Source organism: Osmerus mordax, chromosome 7 (genome assembly GCF_038355195.1).
Source record: "Osmerus mordax isolate fOsmMor3 chromosome 7, fOsmMor3.pri, whole genome shotgun sequence".
Classification (NCBI taxonomy): Eukaryota; Metazoa; Chordata; class Actinopteri; order Osmeriformes; family Osmeridae; genus Osmerus; species Osmerus mordax.
The window spans coordinates 10,049,572-10,064,168 of NC_090056.1; the positions used below are offsets into that span (position 1 = coordinate 10,049,572).

The following is a 14,597-nucleotide window of genomic DNA, read 5'->3' on the forward strand; positions in this document are numbered from 1 at the left end:
CTTGGTCCCTGCAGTCGTCCTCTCTGATCTCCAACGCCACGGCCACCGCCCTGCTCAGCCTGGGGTCCATCGACTACTGTCTGCACGTGCTCAAGTCTCTGCTGGACTTCTGGAAGAGCCAGCAGGGGGAGGAGGAGCCTGTGGCGGCCAGCCAGCTGCTCAGACCACACACAGCCTCCTCTCCCCCAGACATGAGCCCCTTCTTCCTGCGCCAGTATGTCAAGGTACGGAGGAACTGAAGACGTCCTGTTTTCAACCCCTGAAAGCAGACGACAGTGGACACGTTTCACTTTTGGGAATTCTCAAGCTGTGATTTCATTTGTCTGTCGTGTGTGTGTGTGTGTGTGTTCTGTGTTGTGTCCCCCCAGGGCCATGCAGCAGATGTGTTTGAGGCCTACTCGCAGCTCCTGACCGAGATGGTGCTGCGGCTGCCCTATCAGATCAAAAAGATCGCAGACACCAATCCCCGCATCCCGCCTCCTGTTTTCGACCACTCCTGGTTTTACTTCCTGTCTGAAGTACGTGTATTTCTCAGACTGCTCGGACCCCCCTTAACACACACACACCCAAACTCACACTAACGGGCTTGTCTCGTGTGTTGTGTGCAGTACCTGATGATCCAGCAGACCCCCTTCGTGAGGCGGCAGGTGCGGAAGCTGCTGCTCTTCATCTGCGGCTCCAAGGAGAAGTACCGTCAGCTGAGGGACCTGCACACGCTCGACTCCCACGTCCGCGCCATCAAGAAGCTCCTGGAGGAGCAGGGCATCTTCCTCCGGGCCGGAGTGGTCACCGCCACCTCAGGCTCCGCCCTGCAGTACGACACGCTCATCAGTCTGGTGAGAGTCCTGCTTAAGGCCTTGGGTCCAGCCTGGAGCCCTGGAGAAACCACGGGCTCCCTAGTCGGGTGCACTGTGGAAGATGTTCATGCTTGCCCGCCTGTTTGTTGCCTCGCCTAAGAGACTGTATCGTCCTCACCATAGATGGAACACCTGAAAGCCTGTGCTGAGATAGCCACCCAGAGGACCATCAACTGGCAGAAGTTCTGTATGAAGGATGACTGTAAGTAGCCTGAACCTACACTTGACTGAAATTGACGAACCAATGAATTGATTTATTGGCCTCCCTGCCTGACTCCTCTCCCCCCCTCTCTCTCTCTCTCTGGTCTCCAGCCGTGCTGTACTTCCTGCTGCAGGTCAGCTTCCTGGTGGACGAGGGCGTGTCCCCGGTGCTGCTGCAGCTGCTGTCCTGTGCCCTGTGTGGCAGCAAGGTGCTGGCCAGCTCCTCCTCCTCAGGGGGGGGCTCCGGGGGGGCGGGGGGCACCGGGGCCTCCCAGTCCTCCCAGAGCAAGTCCTCCAGTAAGAAGAGCAAGAAGGAGGACAAGGAGAAGGACAAAGAGGGTGAGAGGCCGAGGGAACTCCTCATTTAGGGGCAGAGCAGAACTCCCCCATGCACACGATTGAGGTGAAGTTGTTGTAGTTTTAGAGGGGGAAAGATTTAGTTAAAGTGCTTAGTGTTAGTGTTGCACCTAGGCTAGGAAAATGTGGTTCTGAGTGTTGTGTTGGCTGGGTTTCTGTTCAGGCGATGGCGTGGGCAGTCAGGAGGACCAGCTGTGTACAGCGCTGGTCAGTCAGCTCAACAAGTTTGCCGACAAGGAGACGCTCATCCAGTTCCTGCGCTGCTTCCTGCTCGAGTCCAACTCATCTGCTGTGCGCTGGCAGGCCCACTGCCTAGCCCTGCACATCTACAGGTACTGACTGTACCTCTGGACGAGGGCTGTTGTAGATTCACTTGGACAGCTCCTCCTTGCATGCATGTTAAACCAGTGTAAACACACAAACAGGATTTAAGAATCTAGACACAACAAGCCACCGTAGCGTGTGTTTATCAGGAGGTGTGAGCCTGACCCCCTCCCCCTCCCTCAGGAACTCTAACAAGTCCCAGCAGGAGCTGCTGCTGGACCTGACCTGGGCCATCTGGCCCGAGCTGCCTGCATACGGACGCAAAGCTGCTCAGTTCGTGGACCTGCTCGGATACTTCTCCCTGAAGACCCCACAGACCGAGAAGAAAGTGAGTCGGAAAGCTGGCGCTGTCGACGCCCTCGCAGGATCTCACGGTCTAGCTCCTGAGAAAGAGCCGCTCTAAATCGGGTGCTCCTGACTTTCCCCCTCCTGTCTTTCAGTTGAAGGAGTATTCCCAGAAGGCGGTGGAAATTTTGAGGACACAGAACCACATTCTGACCAACCACCCCAACTCCAACATCTACAAGTATGATAAGAACTGCCTAGATAGACACACATGAGCGCCGAGCGGATAATGATGGCAGGTCGCTAGGGTGTTATTCACTGACCATGGTTCTGTTCTCCTCCTGTGCAGCACCCTGTCTGGTCTGGTGGAGTTTGACGGCTTCTTCCTGGAGAGTGACCCCTGCCTGGTGTGCAACAACCCAGAAGTTCCCTTCTCTGTAAGTGAAGCTGCATGGTTCAGAACCCCCCCTGTGTCTACAGCCAGGGAGGGGGGCTGTGGCTGCTTTCTGTGCAGGGTCTCTGTGGGTAGCATGCTTTACTGAATAAGTACACAGTCAACTCATGGTCTCTCTTCCTACCTCTTCAGAATATCAAACTGTCGTCTATCAAAGTGGACACGCGCTACACCACCACTCAGCAGGTGGTCAAGCTCATCGGGAGCCACACCATCAGCAAGGTCACGGTGAAGATCGGCGATCTGAAGCGCACCAAGATGGTCCGCACCATCAACCTCTACTACAACAACAGGACGGTGCAGGCCATTGTGGAGCTGAAGAACAAGTGAGTTTCTGCCACCAACCCATTGGGTGTCTTAACGAACCAACTGCGCACAGCGCCGGTTCCATAGCTGTACCTGCGTGTCCCCTCCAGGCCTGCCCGCTGGCACAAAGCCAAGAAGGTCCAGCTGACCCCCGGGCAGACAGAGGTCAAGATTGACCTGCCTCTGCCCATCGTGGCCTCCAACCTGATGATCGAGTTCTCAGACTTCTACGAGAACTACCAGGCCTCCACCGAGACCCTGCAGTGCCCGCGCTGCAGTGCCTCGGTGCCCGCCAACCCCGGGGTGTGTGGCAACTGTGGAGAGAACGTCTACCAGTGCCACAAGTGCAGGTAAAGAAAGGATCCAGCCGGCTCATTCATTCGTCGGCAGATTAACGTGTAGACCCTATATGCTGACGAGGACTGTTTCTCTCCCAGGTCCATCAATTATGACGAAAAGGACCCCTTCCTATGCAACGCTTGTGGCTTCTGCAAGTATGCCCGCTTTGACTTCATGCTGTACGCCAGGCCGTGCTGCGCTGTGGATCCTATAGAGAATGAGGAGGACAGGAAGAAGGTCTGGATTTGTCTCTTAACACAGATCAGTTGAGAAGTCTGTGTCATATCCACCCACAGCCACTAGGGGCGTATTTCTGTTCTAGTGGTAAGCACGGGGAAACTCCCCACCAGCCTTCTCATGTCTGCGGCCGGCTCTGTTTCTCTCAGGCGGTGACCAACATCAACACCCTGCTGGACAAGGCTGACAGAGTGTACCACCAGCTGATGGGCCACCGGCCTCAGCTGGAGAGCCTGCTGTCCAAGGTCAACGAGGCAGCGCCTGAGAAACCGCAGGTAGGTGGTGGATATGGGGATGATATGGGGATGATATTGTGATGATATGGTGATGATATGGGGATGATATTGTGATGATATGGGGATGATATGGGGATGATATTGTGATGATATGGTGATGATATGGGGATGATATGGGGATGATATGGGGATGATATGGGGATGATATGGGGATGATATGGGGATGATATGGTGATGATATGGTGATGATATGGTGATGATATGGGGATGATATGGGGATGATATGGGGATGATATGGGGATGATATGGGGATGATGTGGGGATGATGTGGGGATGATGTGGGGATGATGTGGGGATGATATGGGGATGATATGGGGATGATATGGGGATGATGTGGGGATGATGTGGGGATGATGTGGGGATGATGTGGTGATGATATGGTGATGATATGGGGATGATGTGGGGATGATGTGGGGATGATGTGGGGATGATGTGGGGATGATGTGGGGATGATATGGGGATGATATGGTGAAATGAAAATGTACGGTCTGATGACCCGAACTCATATGCTCTTGACCCTGTCCTCCCCCCAGGATGACTCAGGAGCAGGGGCGGGGCTGGGCACGTCCTCGGCCAATGTGAACAGGTACATCCAGCAGCTGGCTCAGGAGTACAGCGGAGACTGCAAGACCTCCTTCGACGAGCTCTCCAAGATCATCCAGGTGAGGGCCGCGCCCGTTTGGGATTTTAAGTCGAGGGTTAAGACGAGGCTGAACATGTTTCAGTGACACGTCCAGCCGTCGTGGAGGATACGAGTTTGACTTGGGTGTCTGCTAAGCCTCCTCCTCCATCCCTCTCAGAAAGTGCTAGCGTCTCGCAAGGAGCTGCTGGAGTACGACCTCCAGCAGAGAGAGGCCGCCACCAAGTCGTCCCGCAGCAGCAGCCACCAGCCCACCTTCACGGCCAGCCAGTACCGGGCCCTGTCCGTGCTGGGCTGCGGACACACCTCCTCCAACAAGTGCTACGGCTGCGCCTCGGCCGTCACGGGCCACTGCATCACCCTGCTGCGCGCCCTGGCCACCAACCCAGCCCTGCGGCAGATCCTGGTGCTGCAGGGCCTGATCCGGGAGCTGTTTGAGTACAACCTGAGGCGAGGCACGGCCGCCATGAGGGAGGAGGTCCGCCAGCTGGTCTGTCTGCTCACCAGAGATCACCCAGAGGCCACGCAGCAGATGAATGACCTCATTATCGCCAAGGTGTCAGCTGCACTCAAAGGCCACTGGGCCAATCCTGACCTGGTAGGAATTCACCCCACTTACACTGGACTGCCTGTCCTTACAGTTTGGAAGACAAGAGTATGTGGGAAATGTGTTTATTCAAGGTGGAAGGGAAAGGTATTTCCTTAGGCAGCATGAGTTTTGACATCAGTGTGTTTATCTGCCTCCTTACAGGTCAGTAGTCTGCAGTATGAGATGCTGTTGCTGACAGACTCCATATCCAAAGAAGGAGGATGCTGGGAGTTACGGTTGCGCTGTGGTGAGTCTTTTTTTATGGTTTGTTGAACAATTTGATTGTATTAAAAGTAGAAGCCCTAGTTGCTGAGGTAGGAGTGTTGTTGGGGCTGATGCCTCTGCCCCCTCAGCCCTCAGTCTGTTCCTCATGGCCGTGAACATCAAAACCCCCGTGGTGGTGGAGAACATCACGCTCATGTGCCTGAGGATCCTGCAGAAGCTCATCAAACCTCCTGCTCCCACCAGCAAGAAGAACAAGGTACACACAGCACGGCTGCTCAGATATCACACACACACACACACACACACTGCAGCACTGCAGACTCCCTGTCAGGTACACTGACCTGTGTGTTTGTTTGTTTTTAGGATTCTGCTGTAGAGTCACTGACCACAGTCAAGCCCTACAGCAATGAGATTCATGCTCAGGCCCAACTCTGGCTGAAAAAGGACCCCAAAGCATCTTATGAAGCCTGGAAAAAGTGCCTTCCAGCTAGATGTGAGCGTAAATGGCATGATATGAAATATTAATATACATACATTATGCAAGCAGAGTATAGATCACAATGCCTATTAAAATAAAAACCATTTATTTGTGCCCTCAGGCCAGGAGACCGCGTCTAAGCCCCAGAACAAGGCGGAGGTGCGCAGGCAGTACCTTCTGGAGAAGTACTCATGGAAGTGGAAACAGTTCATGAGGGCCAAGTCAGAAGGCCTCTTCCCCCGGCTGCTCAAACTCAGCCACAACAACTGGCTGCGTCAGGTAGGGTCCTGCACCTCCACCAGGGCTGAACCTGCCCACTGCACCCAGGCTGCGGGCTGTATGCAAGCTCCTGGCTGACTGGCTGTTGTGTTCCTGCCTCTCCCAGGTGCTGTTCACCCCAGCCACTCAGGCAGCCAGACAGGCAGCATGCACCATCGTGGAAGCCCTCACCACCATCCCGAGCCGCAAGCAGCAAGTGTTGGACCTGCTCACCAGGTAACAGGCACAGGAATATTCCAGATGTTTGTTGAACTATCAGACATTTAGCGTCGCCTTTCAGGTCAATTTCATATATTGTAATATATGAAATATAAGATGATATTTGTCATATCAGTGCAATATTCTAAACTGTGTGTGTGCTTGTCAGTTACTTGGATGAGCTGAGCGTAGCTGGCGAGTGTGCAGCAGAGTACCTGGGTCTGTACCAGAAGCTCATCAAGCCGGCTCATTGGAAGGTGTACCTGGCAGCCCGTGGAGTCCTGCCCTACATTGGGAACCTCATCACCAAGGTAGTGGCTCCTCCCGCCATCCACTACAGCCTGGACCTCACCTTTCCTATCTTCTGTAGCTCGTGGACATCTGGAATGTATTCACTGTTTGAAATAGAATGAGCGAGTATATTGGTCTACTCTGTCAGATGAACTCGTAGTTAAGTGGTGCTTTTCTCCCCTAGGAAATCGCCAACCTGTTGGCATTGGAGGAGGCGACACTGAGCACAGACCTGCAGCAAGGCTACGCCCTCAAGAGCCTGACCGGTATGCAGCCTGTAACAGACCTTCATCACATGCACAATAGCCTTCAATGATACATGTGTTAAACTCCCAGACTGTGTGCCGCGCAGGTCTACTGTCTTCGTTTGTGGAGGTGGAATCCATCAAGCGTCACTTCAAGAGCCGCCTGGTGGGCACCGTCCTCAACGGCTACCTGTGTCTGAGGAAGCTGGTGGTGCAGCGCACCAAGCTCATAGACGAGACCCAGGACATGCTGCTGGAGATGCTGGAGGACATGACCACAGGTACGCCCCCACCCGCCCTGGCTCCGCTTCCAAACCTCTCAGCCTACTCCTCCACTATGCCGGAGCTACAGGTGGAGATAAGCAGGGCTGCATTGTGCCGTGTCATAGCACACGGCATAGCCGTAACCTAGTCCTGTCTGCTCACAGGGACGGAGTCTGAGACAAAGGCCTTCATGGCGGTGTGCATAGAGACTGCGAAGCGCTACAACCTGGACGACTACCGGACTCCAGTGTTCATCTTTGAGAGACTATGCAGCATCATCTACCCTGTGAGTCAAGGGGGGGTTTTATGGAACGTATAATATGTACACACAGATGTATGTATCTAGTGCACAGCTAAACATCTCCCGTTCCCCCAGGAGGAGAACGAGGTGACTGAGTTCTTTGTGACTCTGGAGAAAGACCCCCAGCAGGAGGACTTCCTGCAGGGCCGCATGCCAGGGAACCCCTACAGCAGCAACGAGCCGGGCATCGGCCCCCTCATGAGGGACATCAAGAACAAGATCTGCCAGGACTGTGACCTGGTGGCCCTGCTGGAGGACGACAGCGGCATGGAGGTAGCTGGCACCAAGTTCTTATCAGGCCTGATGGTTATGTAGCCACTGGTGGAAGCCTGGTTTGCATTTAACAAATGAGGTGACACACCTGTGTGACGGAAGTGGGCCCTGATCTTCTCATGCCTCTTCCTGTTCCAGCTTCTAGTGAACAACAAGATCATCAGTTTGGATCTGTCAGTGGTGGAGGTCTACAAGAAGGTGTGGTGCCCAACCAACGAGGTGAGAACTAATAAATGGACACCACTTCCCGCCAGTAGTTCTACCCAGGGATATCTTCTGTGGTTCTTAGAAGCTGTGGAGGCTTGTTGAAGATGTATATCGTGTTTGGTTGTTGTCAGGGCGAGCCCATGAGGATCATCTACCGTATGAGGGGGTTGCTAGGAGACGCCACTGAGGAGTTCATCGAGTCACTGGACTCAACCACGGGTGAGACACCAAGTCCATTCTAATGATGCCTCAGTCCTAGTGAGTCATACTGCTAAGGAGATGGGGAGGACGACCTTCTGCTGAGATGGAGGTCATGAGTGTGGTCTTTGTCCTCTCACCAACATGTAGATGAAGAGGAGGATGACGAGGAGGTGTACAAGATGGCGGGCGTGATGGCACAGTGTGGTGGCTTGGAGTGCATGCTCAGCAGGCTGTCTGGAATCAAGGACTTCAAGCAGGGGAGACACCTACTCACGGTTGGTCAACAGTCGTTTTAAGCAGCTAAGATGTCCTGACACAATCCAGAGATGGAGATTTGATACCCGTGGTTAATGATTCATCCTCACTCTTCTCATTGCCCAGGTCTTGCTCAAGCTGTTTAGTTACTGTGTGAAGGTCAAAATAAACAGGCAGCAGTTGGTCAAACCAGAGATGAACACTCTCAACGTCATGCTGGGTACACTCAACCTGGTGGGTGTCTTCCTCTGTCTCCTCCACTGGCTTATAATTAGGCCGCGACATCAACTATTAAATGATTAGTTGGGTATTATTTGGCCATGATATGAAATGAACCTAACCCTTTGTGTTTGTGTGTCCAGGCGTTGGTGGCAGAGCAGGAGAGTAAGGACAGTGGGGGGGCTTCCATAGCAGAGCAGGTCCTGAGCATCATGGAGATCATTCTGGATGAGGCCAACGCTGAGATCTCAGAGGACAAGGTAGCTCTCTGACACGCCAGGGACCAGAGATTCTAGCACAATGAAATCCATAGAGGACCTGATGACCTGCTGGTGGTAGGCAGGTCTTCCAGAGTGTGGTGTGAAAATGTATCAGATGGTACCCAATTGCTGTGAAAGCACCAAGTCAATGAAGTGAATCGCCAAGGACAAGTTCAAGACAAAATCATCGTATTTATAACATATATGCAGGTGTCTGATACACTCAAGTTGAGCATCTCAGAAGACTGGACAATGAATACAGGAAATCAAGGGAGTTAATGGTATCCCAACATGGGGGATACGTGATGATTAGCATAGCCTTCGCAGGCACAGAAAAATGGCACTGCATGCTAGATAGCTTCTGTTTAGGTTTTCAGATAGGGCTCCTAGAAATGGCCCTGACACTCGTATTTTCCTCGTTCTAAGTTGCATGCCATTATACACTTATGGTAATATTGTGACCTTGCACAAATAACTAACTTATGGCTTTGTAGGGATAAGAAAATAGCATAACGACAGTTTATCAATGATGCAAGCAACATAAATCATAGATAGGCATATTTCTCTCCTGGACATGACCAAGGGTTATGTGCTCATGAGCTTAATATAGCAAGGCATAGATCAAATGTTGTTTATTATATTCAGAGCATTCCAAACAGTATAAAATTAATAAAGTAATCATTAGTTATTGTTAATTGATCAGTGGTTAAAGACAGACCTCTTCAGGTGTTAAAGGAGATGGCGCCTGTCTTCCAGGGTAACCTGCTGCTTACTGGAGACAAGGACCAGCTGGTGATGCTCCTGGACCAGATCAACACCCCGTTTGTGCGCTCCAACCCCAGTGTTCTGCAGGGCCTCCTGCGCATCATCCCCTACCTGTCCTTTGGAGAGCTGGAGAAGATGCGCATCCTGGTGGAGCGCTTCAAACCCTGCTGCAGCTTCGACAAGTACAAACACTCACGTCTCACTCTGGCTAATGCAGCCCAGGACAGTTTGATCTGCATCTGCAGCAAAAAAGGCAGACTATTTATCTATATATTGTACGTGAACATGTCACCCTGTGTTTTCCAGGTATGATGAGGAGCACAGTGCTGATGATAAGGTCTTCTTAGACTGCTTCTGTAAAATTGCGTCTGGGATCAAGAACAATAGCAACGGTCATCAGCTCAAAGATTTGATTCTGCAAAAAGGAATCACACAGAGTGCACTAGACTACATGAAGAAACATATCCCCAATGCCAAAAAGTAAGACGTTCTTCAGGTGTCTGTCTGCTCTGTGTCAATGTGGGCCTCTGGTCACTGCTAGATGAAATACAGCTCCGTTTTTAATGGCTGAATTCAAGGTTTTCTCTGACCTCCTCTCTTTCTTAGCCTGGATGCTGACGTGTGGAAGAAGTTCCTGTCTCGACCAGCTCTGCCCTTCATCCTCAGACTGCTGCGTGGCCTGGCCACTCAGCACCCCCCCACACAGGTACCCTGTACCCAGCAGGCCCACACAGGGACCCAGGGAACATGAATCTGACCCTAATGCCTACATTGATCTACAGTTTACATCATTCTGCAACACCACATAACACAGCTGACTCCCCAATCCTCCCTTCTCTCTCTTCCTCCCCCCCCCCCAGATGTTGATAGGCACAGACTCCATCACCAACCTGCACAAGCTGGAGCAGGTGTCCAGTGACGAGGGCATCGGCACCCTGGCCGAGAACCTGCTGGAAGCGCTGCGGGAACACGCCGAGGTCAACCTGAAGATTGACGCGGCGCGCAGGGAGACGCGGGCTGAGAAGAAGCGCATGGCCATGGCCATGAGACAGAAGGCTCTGGGCACGCTGGGGATGACGGTAGGGAGGCAGGAAGGGAGATCAGACCTGAGGGATGAGTCCCACGCAGACCTGAGGGATGAGTCCCACGCAGACCTGAGGGATGAGTCCCACTCAGACCTGAGGGATGAGTCCCACTCAGACCTGAGGGATGAGTCCCACTCAGACCTGAGGGATGAGTCCCACTCAGACTTGAGGGATGAGTCCCACTCAGACTTGAGGGATGAGTCCCACTCAGACCTGAGGGATGAGTCCCACTCAGACCTGAGGGATGAGTCCCACGCAGACCTATCTTCAGGCTGCTCATCGTGCGAGGGGTCGTGATGGCCGTCGTGCTGCCCTCAACTCCTGCTGCTCTTCTGTTTCAGACCAATGAGAAGGGCCAGGTGGTGACCAAGACCTCGCTGCTGAAGCAGATGGAGGAGTTGATAGAGGAGCCAGGGTTGACCTGCTGTATATGCAGGGAGGGCTACAAGTTCCAGGTACGCAGCAGCAACACCTCCATGCAGTCCTAGGGCGTGGGGCGGCGAAGTGAACCCGTTTTCATGTCCTTCTTGTTTTTGTGTCTGGGTCACCAGCCTACCAAGGTCCTGGGGATCTACACCTTCACCAAGCGGGTTGCACTTGAGGACTTTGAGAACAAGCCCCGCAAGCAGCAGGGCTACAGCACTGTCTCACACTTTAACATAGTCCACTATGACTGCCACCTTGCTGCCGTCAGGTAGACACACACGCACACACACACATGTAAACACACCAGCCAGTATCTCATGTGCCTCTTCATTGATGTCTGTGCCTGTTAACCCTCTGCTCAGGCTGGCCCGGGGGAGAGAGGAGTGGGAGAGCGCTGCCCTCCAAAACGCCAACACCAAGTGCAATGGCCTGCTGCCTGTGTGGGGGCCACACGTCCCCGAATCAGCCTTTGCCACCTGCCTGGCGAGGTACATACACACACACTAACACATACACACACACTAACACATACACACACACTAACACATACACACACACTAACACATATACACACACTAACACATACACACACACTAACACATACACACACACTAACACATACACACACACTAACACATACACACACACTAACACATACACACACATACAAACTGCTCTGGATACAATTGAAAATTTGTCCACCGGGAATATGGAATTTCATTGACTCATGGAGTACGTAGATTCACAAAAATAGATTCCAAGAGATGGATATGTTTGCTGGATAGATTGACTGACTTCACATCCTCTCAAGGAAATTTGATTTGCCCACGGTTACTTGACCTTGCACTGCGTGTTCTCCAACTCTGACCCGTCCTCTGGGCTTGCAGGCACAACACATATCTGCAGGAGTGCACAGGACAGAGAGAGCCCACGTACCAGCTCAACATCCACGACACCAAGCTGCTGTTCCTGCGCTTCGCCACCGAGCAGTCCTTCAGCGTGGACACGGGCGGAGGAGGGCGCGAGAGCAACATCCACCTCATCCCCTACATCATCCACACCGTGCTCTACGTCCTCAACACGTACGTCACGTCCCCCCCCCCCCCTACACTCACCATAGGCTCCTGTTCTCAAGTCAGTCGAGAACCATCCGCGTGCCTACATTTCTCCACCACACGGCCACACCGTGGTCAGCCTCGGTATAGAGTTCTTGAGGTCCGGGGTGGAGGGTTTCCTCACCCGGCCCTCCCTCCCTCCTTCCTCTCCCCCCCCGCAGGACAAGAGCGACGTCTCGGGAGGAGAAGAACCTGCAGAGCTTCCTAGAGCAGCCCTGTGAGAAGTGGGTGGAGAGTTCCTACGAGGTGGACGGCCCCCACTACTTCACGGTGCTGGCCATGCACATCCTGCCCCCGGAGCGCTGGAGGACCTCACGCCTGCACGTCCTCCGCAGGCTGCTGGTCACCGCACACGCACGCAAGGTCTCGGCCGTGTGCACCAACAAGTAAGACGGCGGGGCAGGTCTGAGGGAACATTGAAATGGATAACTAGCGGTTTATGTTTCCGTCTGTTTCTGTGTGTCTTGCCTTTGGCCATGCACTTAAGTGCTTGTAAAAGCACGATCAGGTATTTGTCCGACATTTGTTTAGCTGCCTTGGGTCTAGAGTGTCCTCTCATGAACTCGTTCCCCTCAGACTCACAGATAAAACACTGAAGGAGTACGCAGTCTATCGCTCCCCTCTTCTCTTCTGGGGCCTGGTGGATCTGGTGTATGACATGTTCAGGGTAAGCGTCGGAAGATCTCCTCCGTGCTGAGAAAGCTGCCGCTCACAGTTATGGATGTGTGCTCAGACTCCTCTCCCCTGCTGTCCTCATGCAGAAAGTGCCCACCAGTAACACAGAGGGAGGCTGGTCCTTCTCGCTGGCCGAGTACGTGAGGCACAACGACATGCCTATCTACGAAGCCTCCGAGCGCGTGCTCAGGGCCTTCCAGGACGAGCTGATGCCCGCCGAGTCCTTCTCAGAGTTCCTGGATGTCGTCGGTCTGTACTGCGCGGGCACACAAACACACTCTAGAGACTGTATACTGTCGGTGTTGATTCTGTCAGTATTTTTTTTGACCACATCATTAAGTCTGGTGAGGAAAAACGAAAACTCAACAATGGTGAGGCTTGTGCTGAGGCTAACTCTGTGTTTCTCTCCAGGTCTTCTATCGGAAATCCCAGACCCAGACCTCTTCCTCCAGGACCTGTTGAACTCTGTGCCCTGATGGTGCCCAGTAAGCCCCCAGACCCCCGGGGTCCATGTCCACCCTGCCCCCCCAGTAAGGTGGTTCAAACGCCGAGGACGGCCACCTCATTGGCCCCGCTAAAGGCACCTTCAAAGGACATCTCTTAACAGAACAGAGAACACAAACTCTGTCTTCTTTCTCCTCTCACACTCACACAGCAAACACTTCCACGAACATGCTCCCACACACTTACACAAAACACTTTTCCCCACTGTCCACTTAGTTTTTCTCCTGTTATGACATCCTAAAGTAAATCAGAATTTCTGTGTTGCCTGAGGAGCTGATACATGTCTATGTTTCTGATACAGTTAACACACGGTAGCCCCTATGCTATCCCCGCTCTCCTCATGACTGGGGGAAAAAAGTAACACAAAAAAATTTGGGGGATTCGATCCCCACATATAAAGAGTGACATTGTGTTAATTTTTTTTGTTTGTTACAGTTTGAGGTTTTTTGTTTTTTTGGGGATCAGGACAATACATTGATGTTCTAACTGCACGAGGCCTCAGAGAGTTTCACAGGACTGTGAATGAATCCTCTTGTGTTGAGCACCATTCTCAGCTCTGGCTGTTTTGTCCTTGCAGTAGTTCTTGACTCAGTTTGAGTGATGGGCAAAGCTGGATAGCAGGTGTGTTTTATTGAATTTGCGTGTATGTGCAAGTTTTTTTTAATCAGTAACAGACATTTACAATATAGTTGTTTAAGTCAAGCCCTCATTTGGTGACTAGTGATATCTGAAGTTGTGACTGGTTACACCACCTCAAATGAAGCCTAACTGTCCAGATGGATAATAAAAGGGCCTGCATCCTTCCTTTAGAGACTCTTTTTGGATGTAAGGTTTTTGTTTTTTGCTTGATTTGTATTCTGGTCCCAACACTACTCTGGCCATCTTTATTACCTGTACCTATTCTCCTGTTCCTTGGTTTTGGTCTTCCACCCAATTATTCTCAAGAATATCCTGCAGATGATTCCCAGACTCATTCTGGTAAGCAAGGTGCCACTGAGTCTTGCTCTCAGTGATAAAATAACTATTTAACATATAGATGCCAACAAAATGGTGTCTTTGTACTCTGAACTGAATGCATGGTGTGGAGTTCTGAACCCAATTTAGTGTTAATTCGCTTATTCCCGCTGCTACAATGTTCAACTGTTGCTGAATGTCTGCTCTTTGGATTAGCAAATGATTAATAAAGCCCTAATAATTCCACATCTGACCCAGAATTATGACTGGTTTGTTTTTTATAGCATTTTAATTCATTGCCATGCTCCTATTTGGATATTGAACCATTCATAAAACATGTATTAGAACGTAGTCTATTGCCACAATCTGTAAATCATCTTTAAATGTATATATATTTCTTGATAAGGTTAAGTTTCCGATTATTGCAAATTTAGGGGATGTTTGTTTCCTGCCACCTTTGTCTCAATACTATAAGTTCTGTATCAGTTAAAT

General features: G+C 51.8%; 1 protein-coding gene across 1 annotated transcript in view; it reads left to right on the top strand.

Annotated features, from left to right (window-relative positions):
- The window catches only part of ubr4 (ubiquitin protein ligase E3 component n-recognin 4), a 35,420-nt gene extending 21,055 nt beyond the window's left edge, over positions 1-14,365 (top strand). The window contains exons 61-102 of the mRNA XM_067240757.1: positions 15-224; positions 369-518; positions 609-836; positions 981-1,059; positions 1,170-1,397; positions 1,579-1,747; positions 1,923-2,067; positions 2,180-2,265; positions 2,374-2,461; positions 2,611-2,804; positions 2,895-3,134; positions 3,222-3,360; positions 3,510-3,635; positions 4,190-4,318; positions 4,457-4,894; positions 5,048-5,132; positions 5,239-5,366; positions 5,474-5,603; positions 5,710-5,867; positions 5,974-6,083; positions 6,235-6,376; positions 6,541-6,622; positions 6,709-6,882; positions 7,030-7,151; positions 7,242-7,439; positions 7,578-7,658; positions 7,778-7,865; positions 7,995-8,122; positions 8,229-8,336; positions 8,465-8,581; positions 9,338-9,528; positions 9,653-9,826; positions 9,953-10,052; positions 10,207-10,425; positions 10,773-10,886; positions 10,983-11,125; positions 11,220-11,345; positions 11,745-11,939; positions 12,134-12,358; positions 12,549-12,639; positions 12,734-12,896; positions 13,059-14,365. Coding sequence (XP_067096858.1) covers positions 15-224; positions 369-518; positions 609-836; positions 981-1,059; positions 1,170-1,397; positions 1,579-1,747; positions 1,923-2,067; positions 2,180-2,265; positions 2,374-2,461; positions 2,611-2,804; positions 2,895-3,134; positions 3,222-3,360; positions 3,510-3,635; positions 4,190-4,318; positions 4,457-4,894; positions 5,048-5,132; positions 5,239-5,366; positions 5,474-5,603; positions 5,710-5,867; positions 5,974-6,083; positions 6,235-6,376; positions 6,541-6,622; positions 6,709-6,882; positions 7,030-7,151; positions 7,242-7,439; positions 7,578-7,658; positions 7,778-7,865; positions 7,995-8,122; positions 8,229-8,336; positions 8,465-8,581; positions 9,338-9,528; positions 9,653-9,826; positions 9,953-10,052; positions 10,207-10,425; positions 10,773-10,886; positions 10,983-11,125; positions 11,220-11,345; positions 11,745-11,939; positions 12,134-12,358; positions 12,549-12,639; positions 12,734-12,896; positions 13,059-13,123 — 6,306 coding nt within the window. The 3' untranslated portion in view covers positions 13,124-14,365. The remainder of the gene's footprint in view (positions 1-14; positions 225-368; positions 519-608; positions 837-980; positions 1,060-1,169; positions 1,398-1,578; positions 1,748-1,922; positions 2,068-2,179; positions 2,266-2,373; positions 2,462-2,610; positions 2,805-2,894; positions 3,135-3,221; positions 3,361-3,509; positions 3,636-4,189; positions 4,319-4,456; positions 4,895-5,047; positions 5,133-5,238; positions 5,367-5,473; positions 5,604-5,709; positions 5,868-5,973; positions 6,084-6,234; positions 6,377-6,540; positions 6,623-6,708; positions 6,883-7,029; positions 7,152-7,241; positions 7,440-7,577; positions 7,659-7,777; positions 7,866-7,994; positions 8,123-8,228; positions 8,337-8,464; positions 8,582-9,337; positions 9,529-9,652; positions 9,827-9,952; positions 10,053-10,206; positions 10,426-10,772; positions 10,887-10,982; positions 11,126-11,219; positions 11,346-11,744; positions 11,940-12,133; positions 12,359-12,548; positions 12,640-12,733; positions 12,897-13,058) is intronic.
- The last annotated feature ends 232 nt before the right edge of the window (positions 14,366-14,597 follow it).